The sequence below is a fragment of the Oncorhynchus masou genome, chromosome 5, assembly GCF_036934945.1.
Source record: "Oncorhynchus masou masou isolate Uvic2021 chromosome 5, UVic_Omas_1.1, whole genome shotgun sequence".
NCBI lineage: Eukaryota > Metazoa > Chordata > Actinopteri > Salmoniformes > Salmonidae > Oncorhynchus > Oncorhynchus masou.
In genome coordinates this window covers 55,576,901-55,602,076 of record NC_088216.1, presented here as the reverse complement: position 1 = coordinate 55,602,076, position 25,176 = coordinate 55,576,901, and the positions used below count along the sequence as shown (strand labels likewise).

Below are 25,176 nucleotides of genomic sequence, written 5' to 3'. Positions count from 1 at the left end.
TTTTCCAAGGCGTGTGTATGTGTGCGTCCCTACCTGCATGGAAGTCTATTCCCACAGCCAGGGAGGTGCCTGACACTGGCACCAGAGCGTCTGACTTGTCCGAGGGATCCAGGGGAATGCCACGGATGCCCTCATGAACAGAGTAAAGCAGGAAGGAGCCCACTCCTGAGGCCGAAGGAAACATTACACAGAGTTTATCACTGGACACACTAAGAGGTCAGTGGCAGTACAAGACATGGAATCTTTCCAGCTGAAAACAAATGAATGATTACGATATTATAAACTCCTCTCACTGTCAACCGTCTTAATTTTCAGCAAACGTAATGTGTAAATATTTCATGAACATAACAAGATTCAACAACTGAGACATAAACTGAACAAGTTCCACAGACATGTGACTAACAGAAATGGAATAGTGTGTCCCTGAACAAAGGGGGGGTCAAAATCAAGAGTAACAGTCAGTATCTGGTGTGGCCACCAGCTGCATTAAGTACTGCAGTGCATCTTCTCCTCATGGACTGAACCAGATTTGCAAGTTCTTGCTGTGAGATGTCACCCCACTCTTCCACCAAGGCACCTGCAAGTTCCTGGACAATTCTGGGAGGAACGGCCCTAGCCTTCACCCTCGATCCAACAGGTCCCAGACATGCTCAATGGGATAGAGATCCGGGCTCTTCACTGGCCATGGCAGAACACTGACATTCCTGTCTCGCAGGAAATCACACACAGAACGAGCAGTACGGCTGGTGGCATTGTCATGTCAGGGTCATGTCAGGATGAGCCTGCAGGAAGGATACCACATGAGGGAGGAGGACGTCTTCCCTGTAACGGACAGTGTTGAGATTGCCTGCAATGACAACAAGCTCAGTCCGATGATGCTGTGACACACCACCCCAAACCATGACGGGCCCTCCACCTCCAAATCGATCCCGCTACAGAATACAGGCCTCATTGTAACGCTCGTTCCTTCGACAATAAACGCAAATCCGACCTGTCTCCCTGTAGTGCTGTCTTAGGCATCAGGGTAGCCTAGTGGTTAGAGCATTGGACTAGTAACTGAAAGGTTGCAAGTTCGAATCCCCGAGCTGACAAGGTACAAATCTGTCGTTCTGAACAGGCAGTTAACCCACTGTTCCTAGGCCGTCATTGAAAATAAGAATTTGTTCTTAACTGACTTGCCTAGTAAAATAAAGGTAAAATAAATTTTAAAAAAAAAACAGTACGGACATTGTCATTTGTTGCCCTGGCCACATCTGCAGTCCTCATGCCTAAGGCACGTTCCCGCAGATGTGCAGGGACACTGAGCATCTTTCTTTCTGTTTTTCAGAGTCAGTAGAAAGGCCTCTTTCGTGTCCTAAATTTTCATAATGGTGACCTTAATTGCCTACCGTCTGTAAGCTGTTAGTGTCTTAACGACCGTTCCACAGGTGCATGTTCATTAATTGTTTATGGTTCATTGAACAAGCATGGGAAACAGTGTTTAAACCCTTTACAATGAAGATCTGTGAAGTTATTTGGATTTTTACAAATTATCTTTGAAAGACAGGGTCCTGAAAAGGGGACATTTCTTTTTTGGCTGAGTGTATTATATTAAATATAGCACATCCAAATGTAGCTTGTGTTTGTTTGACTAAAAACTGAGGTAATGTTTTGTTTCCATGACTGCAAGACCAGGCATCTATGACCTTTCAAATATCAGAATAAAGATCCAAACAAAATGTTCACGGTGTGTCTCACCCTCGCAGGACTGTTGTCCACTCCTGAGGCTGTATCCAGCAGTACACATGCAGGCTCGTGTGGTGGGGGAGGTGGGCAGGCACAGCTGGGAACAGTCTCCATTGCTATTACTGCACAGATTGGTGCCTGGAAACACAACACACAAAAACACTAACAAACACGCTCACATAGATTAAAATGGTCATTTCTAATCTATAGCTACCATGCTGCCCAAACATAATGTACACTCTCACACACACAGACACACACAAACACCTTTCTGCACGGTCTCGTTGTAGATCTTCAAGTGCATCATAGCTGAGGTGCTGTTTCTCAGGACCTTCCAGTTCCCTCCGTCACGCTTGTCACAGGTTCCTATCTGGTCAGTCCCCTGGTCCGCCCACCATAGCTTCTCCCCTACACACAACAGCCAAAAATCACAATTTCATCTCTTCACACAAGTGGGCCAATCAAAATGACCCATCGTTCTCATACTATGATCACTCAAAGAACCGATGTTGAGACCTACTGTAGCTCAAACTGTTCGGGACAGAAAGCTAAAGGCAGCTAGGAGGCAGAATGTACAGTCCTAGAGAGAGTGGAGCCAAGATACATACCCATGATGGCCAGAGCTGTGGCCTTGGTCAGTTTGCCCTTGACCCCCTCCAGAACCTCCAGACCCGAACCATCCAGCTTACAGCGGCTGATGGTGCTGTTCCCTGAGCTGACCCAGTACAACTGCTCTTTGTCAAAGTCTATGGACAGACCTGGAGACAGACAGGGAGGAACATTATGGATGTATCCAAAATTGCAATTTATTCCTTATATATAGTGCACTATTTTTTCCCTAGAGCCACTCACCCACTGGGCCTTTCTGATTGGTGAAGAGGACACTGCGGTTGCTGCCGTCAGTGTTTGCCATGCTGATGTTGTCTCCATCTGTCCAGTACAGCTTCCTGGAACACAGAGAGAGAGACAGAATATCAATACATCATGCTACTGAAATCACTAGTGAAAAGACCTGCCGTTCATTAGCCTGGATAGCGCCGAACAGTGTGTTAGCATTAAAACTATGTGAAAACTATTTATTCTGTTTTCACACACAATTAGACAACACCCATCACAATGCTCATACTGATTTTTTTATAAGTGAGAAAGGGATTGTTTAAAACTAGCAAAACCATCAACAGCTACACATGTGGAGGTCCCATATGGACTATTTATCTACTGAACATCTCCTTGACAGATGTAAATGTATGTAGTTATATATCTAGTTTACAATCTATGTAAAAACTTAAAAACGTGCTCTGTGTTTTAACAGCAGCATCTTCCATTGGGTATAAAGTACAGGAGCCATGTTTTATTGCAGGGTAAAGGCTAGCTTAGAATACTGTGTGTGGATGTTGATTGGGTTAGGCCAAGCAGAAAACATGTCAGTGGGGATTGGCTAGTGTAGAGTCCTGCAGCAATTGAGATTCACTGCATTCAAATTTAATGCCCCATAAATGGCTTCTCTTTCTCTGAAATTCTCCCTCACAGAGGCATATGTAGGCTACACATAAAATTGGGCTGAAACAGACAAAATCATAAAAATAAAAAAAAACATGTACAGAAACACATGCAATCAGAATTCAGAAATGAATTGGCCCACATGGAAAACTAGAAACTGTAAATGATATGGTAACAGGACAAAGAAGTATTTCCATGACAGAATGAAAAACACATTTTGGACTGACCAATGTAGACATGTTCAAATGTATCACATTTTGACGTGTAAGCTTTTGGACATCAGAGCAATGTTGAGGGAATCCTATTTCAGTCAGAATAATATACTCATATGATAAGATATACAAAACCTTGCAGAGAGCCTATCCGACTGACAATCTCTTAGAAAAAATATTAACTATTGGAACCAAGACTTAAAAATAACTGATATGGGCACAAGATGAAGGGAGTTTTGGAAAATAACGAACAAAATTACAGTTGTACACCAAATCAAGTATAAACTAATGTATAGGAAGTTTTACAATGTAAATGTACTTTTAATTTGTCCAACTGCATATTTCAAGACATGGCATATGAGGGTGCGGGGAGATACCCAATGGGTTGGACAATATTATTTCCGTCACTTATTTTGAAGAAGCTATTACTTAAATACAGGAAGTTAAATGATACTCCAATGTTAAGATAATGGAAGAATCCAATGATTTATAATTTTAATGTTTGCAGCGAATACAGCCGAGTCTTCTGGGTATGACCCTACAAGCTTGGCACACCTGTATTTGGGGACTTTCTCCAACTCTTCTCTGCAGATCCTTTCGATCTCTGTCAGGTTAGATGGGGGGTGTTGCTGCACAGCTATTTTCAAGTCTCTCCAGAATTGTAAGATCGGGGTCAAGTCCGGGCCACTCAAGAACATTCAGAGACTTAACCTGACGCCACGCGTTGTCTTGGCTGTGTGCTTAGGGTCATTGTCCTGTTGGAAGGTGAACCTTCACCCCAGACTGAAGTCCTGAGGTCCTGAGCAGGTTTTCATCAACAATCTCTGTACTTTGCTCCGTTCATCCTTCCCTCGATCCTGACTAGTCTCCCAGTTCCTGCCACTGAAACACATCCCCACAGACTGATGCTGCCACCACCATGATTCAGCATAGGGATGGTGCCAGGTTTCTCCAGATGTGACGCTTGGCATTAAGACCAAATAGTTCAATATTGGTTTCATCAGACCAGAGAATCTTGTTTGTGCCTTTAAGCAAACTCCAAGCGAAAAACTTTGTCATTTTATTACCATAAAGGCCTGATTGGTGGAGTGCTGAAAAGATGGTTGTTCTTCTGGAAAATTCTCCACAGGGGAGCTCTGTCAGATTGACCATCAGGTTCTTGGTCACATCCCTGACCAAGGCCCTTCTCCCCCAATTGCTCAGTTTGGCCAGGTGGTCAGCTCTAGGAAAAGTCTTAGTGGTTCCAAACTTCTTCCATTTAAGAATGATGAGGCCACTGTTCTTGGGGACCTTCAATGCTGCAGAAATGTTTTGGTACAATTCCCCAGATCTGTGCCTCAACACAATCCTGTCACAGAGCTCTATAGACAATTCCTTCAACCTCATGGCTTGGTTTTCGCTCTGACACGCACGGTCAACTGTGGGACCTTAGACAGGTGTGTGCCTTTCCAAATCATGTCCAATCAATTGAATTTACCACAGGTAGACTCCAATGAAGTTGTAGAAACATCTCAAGGATGATCAATGGAAACAGGATGCACCTGAGCTCAATTTCAGGTCTCATCGTGAAGGGTCTGCATACTTAAGTAAATAAGGTATCCGTTTTAAATCTTTAATACATTTGCCAAAAAAAAAAAAATATCAAAAAACCTGTTTTCGCTTTGTCATTATGGGGTATTGTGATGAATTACATTTATTTAATCAATTTTAGAATAAGGCTGTGACGTAAAACAAATGTGGAAAGAGTCAAGGGGTCTAAATTGTTTTTTATTATTATTATTATTTTTTTTTTTAGGGGTAGATCAGCTTTAGTGTTGCAGATTGTGGCTTCCATCAATGTTATAACATATCAGTCAAATGTTGACACCTCCTCATTCCAGGGTTTTTCTTTATTTGGACTATTTTCTACATTGTAGAATAATAGTGAAGACATCAACACTGAGATAACGCATATGGAATCATGTAGTAACCAAAACAATTGTTAAACAGATTGTTCAAAGTAGCCACACTTTGCCTTGACAGCTTTGCACACTTGACATTCTCTCAACCAGCTTCATGAAGTAGTCACCTGGAATGCACTTCAAGAACAGCTCAAATAAGCAGATAAATTACAGTCCATCATTCCTAAGACATGAAGGCCAGTCAATATTGAACATTTCAAGAACTTCGAACGTTTCTTCAAGTGCAGTGGCACAAACCATCAAGCGCTATGATGAAACTGGCTCTCATGATGACCGCCACAGGAAAGGAAGACCCAGAGTTACCTCTGCTGCAGAGGATAAGTTCATTAGAGTTACCAGCCTCCGAAATTGCAGCCCAAATAAATGCTTCAGAATTCAAGTAACAGACACGTCTCAACATCAACTGTTTAGAACAGACTGCGTGAAGCAGACGTTCATGGTCGAATTGCTGCAAAGAAACCACTACTAAAACAACACCAATAATAAGAAGAGACTTGCTTGGGCCAAGAAACACAAACAATGGACATTAGACCGGTGGGAATCTGTCCTTTGGTCTGAAGAGTTCAAATTTCAGATTTTTTTTGCAACGCATGATCTCCGCATGTATGGCTCCCACCGTGAAGCATGGAGGTGAAGGTGTGATGGTGCTTTGCTGACACTGTCTGTGATTTATTTAGAATTCAAGGCATACTTAACCAGCATGGCTACCAGACCATTCTGCAGCGATACCCCATCCCATCTGGTTTGCTCTTAGTGGGACTATCATTTGTTTTTCCACAGGACAATGACCCAACACAGCCTGGAGATGTGTAAGGGCTATTTGACCAAGAAGGAGAGTGATGGAGTGCTGCATCAGATGACCTGGCCTCCACAATCACCCGACCTCAAGCAAAGTGAAGTAAAAGCAGCCAACAAGTGCTCAGCATATGTGGGAACACCTTCAAGACTGTTCAAAAAGCATTCCAGGTGAAGCTGGTTGAGAGAATGCCAAGAGTGTGCAAAGCTGTCATCAAGGCTATTTGAAGAATCTCAAATATAAAATATTTGATTTGTTTAACAGTTTTTTGCTTACTACATGATTCCATATGTGTTATTTCATAGTTTTGATGTCTTCACTATTATTCTACAATGTAGAAAATAGTAAATTAATAAAAACCCTTGAATGAGTTAGTGTTCTAAAACTTTTGACCGGTAGGGTATATATATTGTTTAATATATTTTCCTTTACTATATTCCCCTAACCCTACCACCCCTCCCTTAATTGGAGTAAACTAAATCGACAACAACACCTAGGCCTCTACTTCCAGCTTATACACTATATAAATTTCACAAACACAGTATATTTTGTTTGTTTTTAGTCCCATGAGCCTTCAGCTACCTTCAACTCCTCCCATCTTTCTCTGAAGACCATCCAGTTTAGATTTGTATTTGCTATATATTTTTCACTGTGCTGTTTCACAAATGTTCTGAACCTTTTACAGACAGTATAATTTTACATGAGTTCTTGTTTGTCCCACCCTTCAGCTCCACTCAACCCCTCCCATCTGTTCGCCATACATTTTTCAAGTACGCTGTGATGTTTCACAAAGGTTCTGAACCTTTCTATTCTCATAGTTCCTACAGAATGTAAATGAAAAAGTAACATTTTTGCTACGAGTATTATTATATTACTGATCGATTGACTATGACTTTTTACAACACAGCTCCAGGTAAATATTGTAATTCTTCAGACATTCCTGAACCTGCGACCAAAAACAAGCTTTGAACAGTACCAAAACAAATTATCTAATGATTGTCTCTTCGCAGCTAAATCTGCAGAGCTGGGATAGTTGTATCCCCCATATAACATTATATTGGTTGCACGAATTTTGTATAATAATTTTAATTGAAAAACTCAAAGTTCTAAATCCAGTGTCGTTTTGTGTATCAGTTCATGTGCCATGGAATCGGTACATCAAAAATCTCCACCCACCTATTGGGCACAGCTGTCAATTTTTTGGTCCTTAAATGAAACTGGTAGACTTATATTTATCACAATTTTCTTTAACCAATTTGAGTCTTCAATGCAGGGCCACTAGACAAGTTCCTTACTTTCCCCCCTTCCACTTACCTCTTCCATTTGTGCGGTAATGCTGCAATTAGTTGGTTGTAACATTTCCATATATTTTTGTTAGCTGCACGTGTTACATAACTCCACCATATATTATTTTTTTTTTTTTTAGAAATGAGTATATTTGAGTTTAACCACAACATTCTTTGTAATATTTGTTCTGTCTTTTCTGGTGGATTAAACAAAAAAATGGTCAGGGAGGTGACCAAGAACCCGATGGTCACTCTGACAGAGCTCTAGAGGTCCTCTGTGGAGATGGTTGTCCTTCTGGAAGATTCTCCCATCTCTGCAGCACTCCACCAATCAGGTTTTTATGGTAGAGTGGCCAGACGAAAGACACTCCTCGGGTAAAAGGCACATGACAGCCCACCTGGAGTTCAATTAAACTATTTGGCCTTAATGCCAAGTGTCACGTCTGGAGGAAACCTGGCACCATACCTACGGTGAAGCATAGTGGTGGCAGCATCATGCCGTTGGGATGTGTTTCAGCGGCAGGGACTGGGAGACTAGTCAGGATTGAGGGAAAGATGAACTGAGCAAAGTCCAGCGCGATCCTTGATAAAAACCTGCTCCAGGGTGCTCAGGATCTCAGACTGGGGTGAAAGTTCACCTTCCAACAGGACAATGACCCTAAGCACACAGCCAAGACAGCACAGGAGTGGCTTCAGGACAAGTCTCTGAATATCCTTGAGTGGCCCAGCCAGAGCCCGGACTTGAACCCGATCGAACATCTCTGTAGAGACCTGAATATAGCTGTGCAGCGACACTCCCTATCCAACCCGACAGAGCTTGAGAGGATCTACAAATAAGAATGGGAGAAATTCCCCAAATACAGGTGTGCCAAGCTTGTAGCGTCATACCCAGAAGACTCGAGGCTGTAATCACTGCCAAAGGATCTTCAACAAAGTACAAGGGTCTGAATACTTATGTTAATGTCATATTTCAGTTGTGTTTTATTTTAAATTTGCACAAATTTCTAAACCTGGTTTTGCTTTGTCATTATGGGGTATTGTGTGTAGATTCATTAGGGGGGGGGGGACTATTGAATCCATTTTAGAATAAGGCTGTAACGTAACAAAATGTGGAAAAAGTCAAATGGTCTGAATACTTTCCGAATGCATTGTATACAGTATATCAATTCCAGTTGTACTTTATCAAAACCTTTTGTCTATTGCTTTTGTCTATTTATGTTTCTGTTTATTGTAAAAAAATAAGAAAAATGTATGCAATCAAAGACAGCACACACACACTTTGATGTGATGCCTGCCTAAAAAAAATATAGGGCGATTCATGTGCATTTGTGATTGCTTTAGCATGTGTGTCACTCTATTTCAATCAAGGAGGTACTTAACCCCCCCTCCACTTCCACCACACCCTGCATTTGTTTAGGTATCATATGCGTTTGAATACAGTTCCTGCAAACAATTTAAACATCCCAGTCTCTCCCCTTATCCCCCCTTTCCCAGCCCCCTCCTCTCCTGGACTCATTATAGGCAGTGTGTGTGGGGGGGGGGGAGACAGCTTCAGCATCTGCTTCTGGTTTTTCCCCCATGCCAGCAGCTAAGCCCAGATCGGAAACATTCCTCAGCTTAAGTAAGTCTCTCAGAAAACAGAGAAAGGACAAAAAAGGCAGAGGCATTCTCAAAGATAATATCCCCTCCGCATCCGCCCCACACATACTCACAAACACACTCAGACAAAGAAGAGCACTCTTACTCACACACACACACACACACACACACACACACACACACAGAGAGATAAAAACACAAACAAGAAATGTCTGTTAGTGATCTTAGGAGCGGATGTATGCCTGCTGAGCTTTTGTCTCTTGAAAAAGACCAAAAGACAGAGAAAGAGAGAAAAACAGAAAAAAGTTTTAGAGGGAAGTAAATTGAGGCGAGAGAGCGAGCGAGAAAAATTGAGACACAGAGATCGGCCAGTGTGTGACAGTGTGTAAATAATGTATGGCTTTCAGCACAGAAGCCATCTGTTGAGAAAGAGGAAAGGGAGAGAGAGAGAGAGATAACAAGGGATAGATGAAAAGGGAGAGATGAGAGAGGAATTGGAGTCCCTTCTAGAGCGGGAGAGCTGGCTGCTCTTTGCTAGAGGTCAGCCACGATCTCTAAACTACCCTGCCTATCATGGCAGACTTCTAGCTGTGGGGAGCCTGCCTGACAGTCAGACTGTCTCTGTGTGTGAGTGTGAGTGTGTGTATGCATATATGTGTGTGTGTGTGTGTGTGTGTGTGCATGTATGTGTGTTAGAGGTTAAAGCAGTAGGGTGTCTGACAGCCATTTCTTAACGCTGCATTGATCTCAGTGAAACAGCTTTATCATGTCTGTGTGTCTGTTCTACTTACCCCAGTATGGGGTGCAGCACCAGACAGTGAGGTTTATCCAGACCCTGGATGACAGCGTTCTTAAATGATCCATCCAGTCTGGCCACATTGATCTGCTTCTTATTGGCATCATAGCTGGTCCAGAACAGGTTCCTAGACACCCAGTCTACTGCCAGACCATGAGCGTTGGGCAGGTCTAGGGAAAGACAAAGTTATCCAAGAGACAAAGCAAAAATATAAAATGTTCATTAAATGACATGCGTTTCCCTACCCTGTACGAGGTCTTCGAACACAAGGAGACCCACAAATATGTAGGTTTCTAATTTGAATTAACTACCCCTCAATGCTAAACTAATTAAATGACAGATTTTTGGACTCATTGATTGACTCATTCTGTATAAACTAGCTATTTGACTATTTCAACCAAAGCAGGGTAGATATTCCCACAGTAAATTCCCTACCAGCAGACACCACGGTCTCCACTCCGGTGCCGTTGATGAAGGCTCTCTTGATGGTCTGGGTTCGGACGTCTGACCAGTAGATCCGATGCTCCACGGCATCATAGTCCACCACAGTCACGTTGTCTATGTCTGGCACCGTGAAGGAGATGATGTAGTTATAGTAGGGGTTGTCTATGTCCACTCCCCTGATCTCTATCTGACGGGCATACAGCAGGAACTGACGGGACTCTGGAGAGGGAGAGAAGGACATGACATATTAAGGAGGGAGGAGAGGAGAGTTAGGGAGGGGTGAGTTAGGGAGGGGTGGGTTTGGGGAGTTATGGTGAGTATGTACGGCTTCAATTCAATCGAATGGACATACAGCAGGGACTGACTGGAAGAAAAGGGGTTCAATTGTGATGGAGTGTGTGTGAGAGCACGCGTACGTGTGCTAACGAGTATGTGTGCGAAATGTCTTTGCCACTTAAGAGTCCACTTAATACAATCTGCCACAAAAACAAGCAGTCAGGAGTGAGGCGTGTATGTTAACTGATTGTACTTGGCTCTTCTCAGCCTGTCTAGATCAGATAGCCCAGGCATGTGTGTATACTCTAGGTAGTGAATGAGATAGAGTTGTGGCTGATGCCAGCTTTAAACAGTGGGCCTCTCCATTCCTTTACGCCACAGATAATAGAAACTGCTCCCCTGAATACGAAACACACACATACACAGACGCACACACACATCCTTTCACTTTAGAGACAAGGCCTAAACCCCTCAAACTCTCTTGGCGTCACAAGTGACAGAATCCAGGAGATAATCCTGACTGTTTGTGGACTGTGACACAAAGCCAATGGGGGGCTGGGGTGATCCCACTCATGAGGGATGTTTGTTCCCTCTAGACCCCCTGTGGTTAGAATAAACCTCTGTACGTGGGTACTGGAGAAGAGACCTGTCTCTGAATCACACACACCATGAATCCCACTGTCATTCTCAGCAACTCCACCTCTCTGCCAAGCACAGAGAAGGAGACAATCTGCCAGCTCAGGGGAGGAGGAAGAGTGTGGGGGGGGGGAAAGATACGTGTGTGTGTGTGTGTGTGTGTGTAGGAGCAGCGGTTTTGTTTGTCCACCTGTTCGATTGATTGTATGTGTGTGTGCGTATGTGCGCGCGCGTGCGTGTGTGTGTTAAGGTGTGTTCACCATAGCAAGCGTGTTTGTCGGCTCCCAGCTTCATGAGATGAGGGCAGGCACAGGAGAAGGTCTGGTTGTAGTTGATGAGACACAGGTGAGAACAGGGACCTGTGCCATTGTTAGCTGCACACGGATTAGGAGCTGTGGAGAAAAAGAGCGAGAGAGCAGGGATAGAGACAGTGGTAAAGAGAGAAAGAGGTAAGGCGTAGGCACGAGGAAAATGGAGGGTGGTAGAGAAAGACATGAGAAGAGAAGGGGAGGGAGAGCGAATGAGAGGGGGGAAAGGAATTGGTAGAGAAGAGATGAGGGCGAAATGGAATGCGAGAGATGAGAAAGAGAGAAGGAAAATGTGAGGAAAGGATAAGCAAGGGGACGAGAGAAGGAAAGGGAAGAAAAATATCAATTACAATCATCCAGTATGTGCATATAAAACAGCTCTTACCACTCAGGCAGCAGGCCTATCTGTCTCATCCATAAATGGATGGTTTTCTGAGCATGGCCATTTTGAGGTGAGTGGTTGTGACAGGGGAGGCCAGATGCCACTACCCTCCTGAATGACACATGGACTTAGAGAAGCTGTCAATCAAAGTGGCCACTGACTCGGGACACTGTCAATTCAAAGTAGCTAACCTCTTTTAAACACCAAGTTTGTTTGCAGGTGTGTGTGTGTGTGTGTCTTACCTTGGGGCTGTCTGGAAGGATGGTAGACCTGCAGGTCAAAAGGTTGTGTGTTGGTTCTCTGGACCACGGTTACGTTGTTACCGGTCCACTTATTAGCCTTAGCCAGCGTGTTGGTCCTCCAGTCCGTCCAGTAAACCTCTCCCCCATACATAGTGACTGCGAATGGGTGCGACAGGTATTCGTGTCCCCTCAGCACCTCGATCAGGCCGGAACCATCGTATTTGGCTGAGTAAATAGCATCAGACCTGGAGGATGGATGGAAGACAACACAATACAGTGACTTATGACAGCCTTGGGTGCAAAGTCTATGCACTAATATATATATATTTGCGAAAGTATTTGGCCCCCTTGAACTTTGCGACCTTTTGCCACATTTCTGGCTTCAAACATAAAGATATAAAACTGTATTTTTTTGTGAAGAATCAACAACAAGTGGGACACAATCATGAAGTGGAACGACATTTATTGGATATTTCAAACTTTTTTAACAAATCAAAAACTGAAAAATTGGGCGTGCAAAATTATTCAGCCCCTTTACTTTCAGTGCAACAAACTCTCTCCAGAAGTTCAGTGAGGATCTCTGAATGATCCAATGTTGACCTAAATGACTAATGATGATAAATACAATCCACCTGTGTGTAATCAAGTCTAAAGCGCAGAGAGCATCATGAAGAACAAGGAACACACCAGGCAGGTCCGAGATACTGTTGTGAAGAAGTTTAAAGCCGGATTTGGATACAAAAAGATTTCCCAAGCTTTAAACATCCCAAGGAGCACTGTGCAAGCGATAATATTGAAATGGAATGAGTATCAGACCACTGCAAATCTACCAAGACCTGGCCGTCCCTCTAAACTTTCAGCTCATACAAGGAGAAGACTGATCAGAGATGCAGCCAAGAGGCCCATGATCATTGGATGAACTGCAGAGATCTACAGCTGAGGTGGGAGACTCTGTCCATAGGACAACAATCAGTCGTATATTGCACAAATCTGGCCTTTATGGAAGAGTGGCAAGAAGAAAGCCATTTCTTAAAGATATCCATAAAAAGTGTTGTTTAAAGTTTGCCACAAGCCACCTGGGAGACACACCAAACATGTGGAAGAAGGTGCTCTGGCCAGATGAAACCAAAATTGAACTTTTTGGCAACAATGCAAAACGTTATGTTTGGCGTAAAAGCAACACAGCTCATCACCCTGACACACCATCCCCACTGTCAAACATGGTGGTGGCAGCATCATGGTTTGGGCCTGCTTTTCTTCAGCAGGGACAGGGAAGATGGTTAAAATTGATGGGAAGATGGATGGAGCCAAATACAGGACCATTCTGGAAGAAAACCTGATGGAGTCTGCAAAAGACCTGAAACTGGGACGGAGATTTGTCTTCCAACAAGACAATGATCCAAAACATAAAGCAAAATCTACAATGGAATGGTTCAAAAATAAACATATCCAGGTGTTAGAATGGCCAAGTCAAAGTCCAGACCTGAATCCAATCGAGAATCTGTGGAAAGAACTGAAAACTGCTGTTCACAAATGCTCTCCATCCAACCTCACTGAGCTCGAGCTGTTTTGCAAGGAGGAATGGGAAAAACTTTCAGTCTCGATGTGCAAAACTGATAGAGACATACCCCAAGCAACTTACAGCTGTAATCGCAGCAAAAGGTGTCGCTACAAAGTATTAATTTAAGGGGGCTGAATAATTTTGCACGCCCAATTTTTCAGTTTTTGATTTGTTAAAAAAGTTTGAAATATCCGATAAATGTCATTCCACTTCATGATTGTGTGCCACTTGTTGTTGATTCTTCACAAAAAAATACAGTTTTATATCTTTATGTTTGAAGCCTGAAATGTGGCAAAAGGTCGCAAAGTTCAAGGGGCCGAATACTTTCGCAAGGCACTGTATATATAACTGTATGTCCTCTCTCTGACCTGGCGTCGATCCACAGGATGCGTAGCTCCAGGTAGTCTACAGTGAGTCCGTTGGGCCAGCCCCCATTTCCTGTCTCCTTATGGATGGTCCTCCTTCCCTCGCCACTCATGGAAGCTGCCTCGATCCTTGGCATACTGGCATCCCAGTCCGTCCAAAACAGAATCCTACAGAAATAAGGATGGTCCAGTAAACCCAATAAACAAAAACCAATGACTGAAATCAAGACTCAGTTTTAAGCCGTGTGTATACTCATTCCTAGCCTGGTCCCAGATGGGTTTGTGCTGCCTTTCCAACTCCTATGGTCATTGTCAACATAAGAGTTAGCAATACAGCACCAACAGATCTGGGACCAGGCTAACCCATTCCCAGCAGTGTGCTGGTTCTCACCCGTAGCGGGGGTCCAGGGCGATGGCCCGGGGGTGCTCCACCTCCCCAGCCAGCAGAGTGGTCCTCATGGTTCCGTCCAGCTTGGCCACTTCTATCTGGTCCAGGTTACTCTCCACCCAGTAGATGTTCCCTGCTATCCAGTCCACCGCCAGACCCTCTGGAGTGGCCAGGCCATACTGGATCACCACGTCAAAACTAGTCAGAGCTGGAGCAGGGAGGGAGGGAGAGGTTGTGGTTCATTAGATTGTGAAGCTTTGCTGAGATCGTTTACCCTTTTCTGTAGACCTATTCAATTTTTGTCATTAAAAAGTTGTCAAAGTGTCTTACCAGTACCATGAACATCAATCACACAGCGACAGTTTCTAATGCCAATGCAGCCCCAGCGTATCTAATAATGCCACCTACACAGCCACGACTCTCCCTACAACTGACAGGATACATTCTACTCCTGTTTGAGCCTAAGCAAACAACATGACGTGAGGCGCCAGTGAAAATAAAAGAAGCGAGGAGAAGAAACTATTCTTTTCATCCCCCTCTCTCACCCATTCATTTTCCCATTACAGGTCCCTAATCAGAGAGAACGGCCTAATTATTAGTCATTATCCTGACTGGAGTAGACACACACACACACACACACACACACACACACGCTCATTATGCTTCCCACTGTAATGAATGGGCCTCTTCTGCTCTATAGATTGTCTTTGATTGATTGGTTTTGCATTTTTGAAGGTAGCGGTTTAGTTTTGATTGATTGGCTTTGCCTGTTTGGAAGGTGACAGTGTGGGTTTGATTGATTTGTTTTGTCTGTCGGTGTGGAGCTGGACCATCTGCTTTGTTATTTACCAGCTGTTTCCCTCAGCAGCTATAGGCCTGTACAGCACAGCACTACTATTCCCAGAATTCCCCACTGTGAAGGCAATTGGGAAATCATGGAAGTTGGGGTACTCCACTAAAGACAAAGTGTGCTGTTGGTCTCAATGACTATAGTTTGTGTAAAAAGTGGAGAAATCCAAGTGGAGAAATCCAAAGCATACCTTTCACTATAGTGAGTGTGCATGAATGTGATAGTGGACCTGAATGAGGACAGAGGCTGTATACATTATGTGTGTGTAGTAAAAGACACTCACCTCCGTTCTCGGACAGTTTGCCGCGGTAGATCTTGTCCTCCACCACGTCGGTCCAGTAGAGAGCATTCTCGGCGAGGTGGAAGTCCAGGGCGATGGTGTTCCTCAGGCCAGGCACCAGCACACTGAACTCTCCCTTGTTTAGGTCGATACGTCGGATCTCATGGCGGTTGGAGAAGATGATGAAGGGCTTGAAGGGATCTGAGGTGAAGACAGGAGATTACATAATCATTGTGATGTACTGGTGTCTGTTGGTGGCATCGGTGGGATTCCTTGCATCTATTTTGCACATTGTGCATCCTGGGTAATGTAGTAAGAAAAAGCTGTAAATCGAGGAATGTTTCCTCCCAAGGCTTGATTATAAGGGTGTTGGGTCCTGGTTTCAACTTATTCAAAGTAGAAATGAACAGCTTTAACAGTAAATGCCTTCCATTATTTCAGTTTGCCTGGTCATGACTAAAATCCAGTAACTAAACAATACTGTGGCTACCCATTAGTCGTTGGCTGTTAGGAACCTGAATACAACCATAGTAGTGTGACGCACACACAGTGCTATGTGGCTAAATGAAAGAGGAACGTAGTTAGGAACCCTGTCTAATCCCTGGTAATTAAAAGCCTGTATGTATTAAATGGAGGAGAGTTATCTCCGGACGACAGCCAGTGTGATGAATGGTTGTGTGTGTGTGTGTGTGTGTGTGTGTGTGTGTGTGTGTGTGTGTGTGTGTGTGTGTGTGTGTGTGTGTGTGTGTGTGTGTGTGTGTGTAACTCAGACTGTTGCTGTGGGTGCAGGGCTGAATTATATGCAGCTTTATTTGAGTCAGTGGCTAGTTTCTGTGAGGAGGTTAGAGCATTGAGTATGTATGTGGGTAACAGTGTTCTCCCTCCATTACATTGATTGAGTTTTCCCGATCCCTTCCTCTTATTCTTGCTATATTTATCCCTCCTCCTTTTCCCCTGTACAAGTTCCCCAACTCTCCTCAATCTACCTCCTCTTCTTTGTTGTTAGTCTTCTACTCATCTCCTTATCCCTTTCTCTCTATCCAACTCTCACAGCTAGAAGCCCCCCCCCCCAACTATTCTCATGTCCCCGTTTCGATATTCTGCTCTCCCCCTTCTGTTCTTCAATCCCTTGTCTCCCCTCCAGCTCTCTTCTCATCCTCATGTGAACACCGCCTCTAGCCTCCTGCCTCCTCGCCTATCCTCTCCCACCCTCTGTTTATTGTCCAGAGTGGTGGTATCAGCTCCCAGTCAGAGTTTGGTGGAACCACTGAAACCACCCAGCTTCCTGCCAATACGCCTCATCCACTCTCTCCTACTCACTCACCTCATTTGCTCGCTCTATCGCCTGAACAAAAACCACAATGCTTCCTGGAAATGTACTGTAATTTCCTTTTCCTTCCCTTGCGGATCCTAAACCCCAATCCCCTCTCTCACTTTGACTCTCCCCACATCCATCATGTTGACACACATCACCCTCTGTGCCTGTGTCTTTCATTCTCATAATCCTTAGAATCTCTCCGTTCTCTTCCATTTCACTCCAAACCACCATATCCCCCTCTTCTTCTCTCCTTCCTAGTTTCACACCCTTTAACCTCCCCTGCTCTTCCATTCCCTCTTTTCTCCAAGCCTCCCATCACCCTCTCCTCTCCATCTCCTCCAACCCACCCTCCTCACCAGTGCTCTTGCAGTTCTCCTGATCAGGCTCCAGCTCCCAACCCTCATAGCAGGAACACTTGACACTGAACTTGTCCTGCTCACAGCGCTGGCTACACTTGAGGTGTTTGGCACAGAAGCTCTGGATCTGACAGGTCTTGTTGTTGGAGTCCAGCTCCATGCCCAGGGGGCAGGAACACACCACGCCTTCCCCGGGGGCTACTGTACAGTTATGGCTGCAGTCGCCGTTATCCAGCGAGCACAGGTCTGCAGGGAAAGAGAGGGATGGGTGTTACGGGAGGAGGTGACACTGAACAAAAACAACGGGCCAACACTCTTCTAGAGCTCTCCCTCATGCGGAATACACAACAATGACATAACAGGCATCATAAAGAGTCACGACAGTTCAACTTGCAATATTCCCGGTTTTACTCTGGCACGTTGGTGTCAGCGGTGGGATCCCTGTCCTACCGCCCGGTGCATCCTGGGTAATGCAGTCTTTAGTAGCAGCAGGTCTTACCACAGAGTTTCTCGTCAGAGCCGTCAGGGCAGTCGTCTGTGCCATCACACAGCTTCTCAGCGGGCAGACAGATGGTGGAGTCATTGGCACACACATGGTGGGAGAGCTTACACACCAACGCCTCACAGTTGTCCTCGTCTGAGTTGTCCTCACAGTCACTGTCCCCGTCACACACCCAGGCCTTACTGATACAGCGGGCTAGGGATAGGTCAGAGGGCAAAGGTCTTACAGGCAGATACAGTCCACAATAACAAAAATACAGCTACAACCAAATGCAGTCCATCTCCACCAGATAACTCTGAGCTACCCATTTCAATACTGTTACATTGATGTTTTTCAACAGGCAAATCACCCCCCCCCCCCCGTTTCATTTAAACTCCCACAATTTTTTCCTTATTGCTGTGTCACAACCATCCCATTCCCCCAGTCTCCGTACCAGAGTCTCTACAACCAAACTTGACGGCGGGGTCACACATGTGTGTGACACCTTCGCAGTTCTTCTCATCGCTCAGGTCCATGCAGTCTGTGTCCCCGTCGCAGCGCCAGCGCATGGGGATGCACAGACCGTCCATACGACACTGGAACTCATCCGTGTGACATCCGCCAGGGGGACGCGTGGCTGGGGAGGGAGAGTGATGGAAAGAGAGAGAAATGAGGACTATTATATCACTACCATAACACTCAAACAATTACAGAAATGAAAATGTATTAAAAACAGAGACATTTAGGCCTCTGAGTTTTTACAGAACCAGGTATAAGGGCGGCAGGATAGCCTAGTGTTTAGAGCGTTAGACTAGTAACCGAAAGTTTGCAAGTTCAAATCCCCGAGCTGACAAGGTACAAATCTGTCGTTCTGCCCCTGAACAGGCAGTTAACCCACTGTTCCTAGGCAGTCATTGTAAATAAGATCTTGTTCTTAACTGACTTGCCTGGATATCGAGTCATTCACTACCTGTAAAGGTAAAATAAAAAATAAATAAAATAAGCTATGACTTTTCATCTGTGTTCATACTTTCTGTAAGAGTTGGAGTAACTGAGTAACTGATTAACTGCCAATGCGGGTGATTGAGAAAATGCTAATGCACCACATTAGGACAGTCATTCACTACCCGTTTCTCCCACTGTGGGGCTCCAATGGGTTATCAGGACACTCTATCCCAGGGGATCAGTTTGACCAGAACATCACGCATCAATGATGGACACTATTCACCGACTATTCACTCAATGGGTAATAAAAAGGGACTGGCAAAACCAACAGGCATCTGGCACAGACAAAGACACAGATGGCAAAATTTGGCAACGGTGTTGGCATGTGTGTGGACCTCACAGTGGGCAGAAGCTTGACAATGCCATGAGACAAAAGATGACGTGATTCATTCATACACACAATACATCAAATCACATCATTAACAAAATGCTGACATTCACTAACGACCTGTCACGGCTAAATGAATGGAAACCAATGACCCAAAGATGCCCACGAGTCAAGGGTTGGCAGTGCCACAATGCCAGGGTGATGCATCGCACTGAAGGGTACAGCTTTCACGCAGAGGCCATGCCCCAGTGGATTACCAATAGAGCCATCATTGGCATCGGTGATTACGGAATGAATTGAAAGACTCCGACGTCAACGGCCAATGGCTGTCAGAGTTTCATGTGTCACGTCCAAGAGAAAAAAGTACTGTAGGTTTCTTTTTGATAAATGGAAATAGTGTGCTCCAAAATGGCTGTGCAAGTGTGGAAGACTATGAGACTAAATCTGTGTAAGTATGTGTGTTAGGTTTCATTGTGCAGGTGTTTGTGTGAGCATGTGTGTAAAAGATCCTGAAGCATCCTGCCTGCCCTCCATTAAAACCTCAGGATTCTGCTTCTCCCTGGGCCCTGCGAGGGGAGCCAAAACCAGACCAGCCCATTAGCCAGCACCACTGGTGGGGGGGTTACAGGCCACAGATAAATGTTCATTCAAAATTCCCCTGATAGTATTTCATATTTAACTTGTCTGTTTCTCATCTAAGACTTTGTTTCTTTTGGTTCAGATGTAATAAAGTGCTTTGGAGTTGACCACAGGAAAGTTTCCTTTCAGGTGAGGCTTTCTACAATTCTCGACCAACTAAACAACACGGGACATAATCGGATGCAGTGTTCACTGTATAAATAGTGAGCTTGTTTCCCCAATTCTTAATTATATGTTCGAAGGAGATACTAGCAGGTTTATAAGCTAGAGGGAGAGATGGAGTAGTGTTTATGACATAATTGCATGTCTGTTGCACAACTAGGAACATGATGTAGTGAGGTTTCACACAGTCAACAGCCATCTAGAAGCCTGTTGTAGACTAACCCTTTCCATTTGGCTGGTCTATAGCACATACAGTAATATGGCATTAAGTTGTCATGGTTGGTGGGTTATGAAGCCGACACTCACATACAGTAATATATTTGGCACCTGATTGGTGCGTTACATACAGTAGTTGACACACCCAGACCAGCGATTGGTTGGTTACGGAGCCGACATGGAATCAACACTCACCATGATTGGTGAGATACGGAGTTCACACAAAGATTGTGAGAGCGTAACCCACCAGACAGCGATTGGTGGGCTACAGTGCCGACACTCACCCTGATTGGTGCAGTTGGCGTGAGTCTCGTCGCTGTAGTCTCCACAGTCGTTGTCCCCGTCGCAGGTCCAGTAGTCCGGGATGCAGCGGCCGCTGTTACACTTGAACTGGGCGCTGGAGCAGGAATGGCTGCAGCCTGCCTCGTCACTGTTGTCCCCACAATCATTGTCTGCAAGGCAAACGCAGTCAAACCTCTACCTCGCACCGCTCATACACACAACATGGGCAGACTAGAGTGAAAGACAAAAACTACATCTCCCAGGTTATTGTTTATGTACCTGGTCATTTCCATTAGTTATGAAGAACACTGTCAATGTCAGTTCTCTCGTCACTCAGACAATAGGTTTTTATCACAATGTAAATAGCCTTTACACAACTATTGTTCATAATGCAATTTCCATTACATAAAATGCAGACTCACATACAAAAACACTTAACATTACATTTACAAATGAATTTCAATGTGAGGAAAAAAGGAGAAGAGATAGAGGAAAATAATCACAGAAACTGCATAGATCAAACCATGCACCACGAGTGAATGTACCCAGCACTGATACATTGAGCTTGGCAGCAGAGGAGATGCTTCCCCACAGACCTCATCTAAGCACTTCTAACAGGGAGGTTTGTCTGGTAACTAAACCTTAATGGTGTCCACTGGCAGATAAATAAAAGTAAGCTCACTATTGCCGATAGGGTTGAGGCCAATTGGACCTTGTTGTTTAACAATGATGACCCACCACCCCGAACAACAGATGTTCTCCATCTTTGATTCTTGTCCATTCATTACGATTACAATGGTGAGCTCTTCCTCCTGCATTAAGTGAGTAGAAGCAGTAAGAGCCTCCGTTATCGGTCTATTGAGATGAATAATGAACTACTGTTAAAGGGTAAAGCTGCCGTTAATAAGGAAAGCATCCCTGGTTCCCCCTACAGTAGCAGGTCTGCCCCTCCCTCTCCCTCCCCTCTGGGGCCCCCCTAGCGAGCCCTGGCTTTGGTGCATGTTGATCTATGCACTAACCGGTCGGGTTCGGACAATTCAACTCATCAGAGCCGTCCCCACAATCCTTTTCTGAAACAAAGAAATCAACGGAGACAGCGGAGTGGGCGGACGGCACGACAACAACACACATTGAACAACAACAACACAACGAGCCAATGACAATGAGAGAAGAAACAAACACAAACACCCTTGCCAAATAGAGGAAAGCTGTAGTCAGACAGACATGTGGACATCAAATGACATGCAGAGCAACGAGTCAGTGATAAAGCTGGTGATGACTAGAGATGCACACGCATTAGGAGAACGAGGAAGACGAAGGAGAGACACTCACCATTGTCACAGCGCCAGTTGATGTTGATGCAGCGTCCGTTATTGCAGGTGAACTGGGTGAGAGGGAAACAGGTGGGGTAGGCTGGATGGAGAGAGAGAATGAGAGAGAGCAAATGGAAGACCGAGTGCTTCGTGTCATAAGAAAAAACAGTAACTTACGACTTTACTAGCTATGACCATGATAGTTCCGGGCCGCACTAGGAGCCTGGGATTCAGTGATATGGGTATTGTGTTTCGTCTTTTCTGAGGAAGATTTATTTTCTGTGTGTTATAGCATAAAAGAAAGATAAGGGTCAAAGTTGAGGCAGGTGAACTACCACATGACGCAGGCTCGTCAGAGCGGTCCCCACAGTCATCGTCCAGGTCACATGTCCAGGAGATGGGGATACAGCGACCGCTGGCACACGAGTACTGGTTGGGGGGGCAGGTGCGTGCTGAAATGGTAGGAGTGTGGGAGGGGCATTGAGATTAATAAACAGTTATCCTCAGGAGAACAACTCCAATAGGATGTTATTAGATTTTGCCCTTTGAAATGTTACAACAGGAGGATTCGTGGGAAATGACAAATGACATTTTGAGGATCTCCAGAGCATTGTGTGGATTCAGTCCATGTACACTGGGCTAAGCTGAGGGAAAGGTCAGCCCTAAACAACCATTGTCTGAATGATGTGTACGACAGAGAAAGAGAGAAAAGACAGCAAAACAGCAAAATAAAGAGCTAGAAAGAGAGAAAATAATGTGTACAGAATATGTGTGTGTTACTCGTGTGTGTGCGCGTGTGCACATCTGCGTTTAAGCGTGTGAGTCTGTGTGAGTGTGTGAGCGTCCTACCAGAGCAGGTGGTGTTGGACTCATCCTCGTCATTGCCACAGTCGTTGTCTCCGTCACACAGCCAGCGCAGAGGGATACAGCGGTTGTTCTGACACTTAAACCTGTCGGTCGGACAGGTGTGCTGGTCTGGAGGGGGAGAGAGGGAGGGATTGAAGAAGGATAGAAGGGGTACAGAGTGTAAGAGGGCACAGACAGACACAGACTCTCTGGCTAGGCTACTGGAGCCTGTCTGCACTCTGACCACAGACAGACAGAGAGAGCTTTTCCAGACCCACCAACATTCCCACATTCCTTCACACACACACACACACACACACACACACACTCTCCCGCAGGCATGTGCAAATACAAACTCCACATAAACACACAAAGTCTGTCGTTTCTCAATTCATTCTGGCATCAAAAGACTGTCAAATTGAAATACTGAAAGGCCATCTGTCTCCAGCTGCACAGAGACCAAAGTAAAGGTAGCTGATCTAAAATCAGTGTGTGTGTGTCTGTATGCACACTCACGGCAGAGCTCGGGGGCCTCGTCGCTGTTGTCCAGACAGTCATTGTCACCGTCACACTTCCATCGCTCCTGGATACAGCGGTTGTTCTTACAGGCAAACTCCCCTGGCTGACACTGAGGAGGAGGGATGTAGGTGGGGTTGACTGGAGGGAGAGGGGGAGAGGGACAGAGGAAGAGATAGACATGGAAAGAGAGAAGTTGAATGTTTAAATAACACATTTCACCATTTCAAGTTTAATGAGTGGAGAGGGACAGTGAGATACTAGCTAATACACTGCAACCAACACCAATCACATCAGCAACCAACAACAAATACAAACCCTGTCAAAGCAGTGAGTTAACATGAGCCCAGTGTGTGTGTGTGTGTGTGTGTGTGTGTGTGTGTGTGTGTGTGTGTGTCAAGCCTACTGTCAGACCCTAATCCGCCCCCCCTCTCCACACCCTTAAAATCTGTGCTGACTGCTCCATGCGTGAGAGGGATTTCTATTTGCATTCTATACACATTTGTTCTTTCTTCCCCTCTCACAGACACATACACTGACAGTTCAACTTTGACATAGAGTTTTATTCTAGGCTAATCTCTATAAACCCTGATGTCGGTAGCATGTGATAAAATTCCCTTCCACACGAGTTCACACACACACACACACACACACACACACACACACACACACACACACACACACACACACACACACACTGTGGGAGTTTTGAATTGAGTGTAAACTCCTGGTCTCCTATAGGTGGCCCTTGCTCCCGGACCTCTCACCTTTACAGCTGGTGTTATCTTTGTCATCTAGTAGCTGGTCCTCTGCACAGGCACACTGTCTCCCATCAGGGATGGCCAGACACAGACTACTGCAGCCACCGTTATTCACACGACATGCATTAGAACCTGCACAGAGAGAGAGAGAGAGAGAGACGGGCGGGGGGTTATAAACACACAGATTAGTGTCTGAATACAAGGGTTTGTGCATGCAATGTATGTGTGTCAGAGATACAGCGCAGTCGGAAAGTATTCAGACCCCTTGACATTTTCCGCATTTTGTTATTTCAGACCCCTTGACATTTTCCGCATTGCTTAAATCGTTTTCTCCCCATCAGTCTACACACAATACCCCATAATGACAAACCAAAAAAACAGGCTTTTTTTATAGAATATTAAAAGTACTCAGTACTTGTTGAAGCACCTTCGGCAGCGATTACAGCCTCAAGTCTTCTTGGGTATGATGCTACATCCTTGGCACAACTGTTTTTGGGGAGTTTCTCCCATTCTTCAGATCATCTCACGCTCTGTCAGGTTGGATGGGGAGAGTCGCTGCACTGCTATTTTCAGGTTTCTCCAGAGATGCTCAAGCGGGTTCACTTCCTGGATTTGGCAGGGCCACTCGAGGACATTCAGAGAATTGTCCCGAAGCTTGGCTGTGTCCTTAGGGTCGTTGTCCTGTTGGAAGGTGAACCTTCACCCCAGTCTGAGGTCCTTAGCAGTCTGGAACAGGTTTTCATCAAGGATCTCTCTGTACTTTGCAATGTTCGTCTCCCAGTCCCTGCCGCTGAAAAACATCCCTACAACATGATGCTGCCACCACCATGCTTCACCGTAGGGGTGGAGCCAGGTTTCTTCCACACGCGACACTTGGCTGCAGAGATGGTTGTCCTTCTGGAAGGTTCTCCCATCTCCACAGGAGATGTCAGAGTGATCATCAGGTCACCTCCCTAACGAAGGCCCTTCTCCCCCGATTGTGCAGTTTTCCTAGGGATGGCCGCTCAGCCAAAGTCTTGGTTGTTCCAAAGTTCTTCCATTTAAGAATGATGGAGGCCACTGTTCTTGGAGACCTTCAATACTGAATAAATATTTTGGTACCCATCCCCAGATCTGTGCTTCAACACAATCCTGTCTCAGAGCTCTACAGACAATTCCTTTGACCTCATGGCTTGGTTTTTGCTCTGACATGCACTGTCAACTGTGGGACCTTATACAGTGGGGCAAAAAAAGTATTTAGTCAGCCACCAATTGTGCAAGTTCTCCCACTTAAAAAGATGAGGCCTGTAATTTTCATCATAGGTACACTTCAACTACGACAGACAAAATTAGAAAAAAAATCCAGA

The 25,176-nt window shown here is 45.0% G+C and overlaps 1 protein-coding gene across 4 annotated transcripts in view; it reads right to left on the bottom strand.

Moving 5' to 3' along the window:
- Positions 1 to 25,176, bottom strand: part of LOC135539899 (low-density lipoprotein receptor-related protein 1-like) — a 191,066-nt gene that overhangs the window by 48,744 nt on the left and 117,146 nt on the right. For all 4 annotated transcript variants that reach the window (XM_064966133.1, XM_064966135.1, XM_064966134.1 and 1 more), the window contains exons 15-35: positions 23,837 to 23,962; positions 23,070 to 23,210; positions 22,557 to 22,682; positions 22,043 to 22,159; positions 21,727 to 21,807; positions 20,397 to 20,564; positions 18,217 to 18,399; positions 17,781 to 17,978; positions 17,282 to 17,527; positions 15,611 to 15,808; positions 14,481 to 14,685; positions 14,093 to 14,257; positions 12,164 to 12,408; positions 11,492 to 11,623; positions 10,311 to 10,538; positions 9,871 to 10,045; positions 2,578 to 2,672; positions 2,334 to 2,483; positions 1,993 to 2,133; positions 1,738 to 1,863; positions 34 to 165 (exon numbers count right to left, since the gene is read on the bottom strand). In XM_064966133.1, the coding sequence (XP_064822205.1) occupies positions 34 to 165; positions 1,738 to 1,863; positions 1,993 to 2,133; positions 2,334 to 2,483; positions 2,578 to 2,672; positions 9,871 to 10,045; positions 10,311 to 10,538; positions 11,492 to 11,623; positions 12,164 to 12,408; positions 14,093 to 14,257; positions 14,481 to 14,685; positions 15,611 to 15,808; positions 17,282 to 17,527; positions 17,781 to 17,978; positions 18,217 to 18,399; positions 20,397 to 20,564; positions 21,727 to 21,807; positions 22,043 to 22,159; positions 22,557 to 22,682; positions 23,070 to 23,210; positions 23,837 to 23,962 (3,378 nt within the window). The remainder of the gene's footprint in view (positions 1 to 33; positions 166 to 1,737; positions 1,864 to 1,992; positions 2,134 to 2,333; positions 2,484 to 2,577; positions 2,673 to 9,870; positions 10,046 to 10,310; positions 10,539 to 11,491; positions 11,624 to 12,163; positions 12,409 to 14,092; positions 14,258 to 14,480; positions 14,686 to 15,610; positions 15,809 to 17,281; positions 17,528 to 17,780; positions 17,979 to 18,216; positions 18,400 to 20,396; positions 20,565 to 21,726; positions 21,808 to 22,042; positions 22,160 to 22,556; positions 22,683 to 23,069; positions 23,211 to 23,836; positions 23,963 to 25,176) is intronic.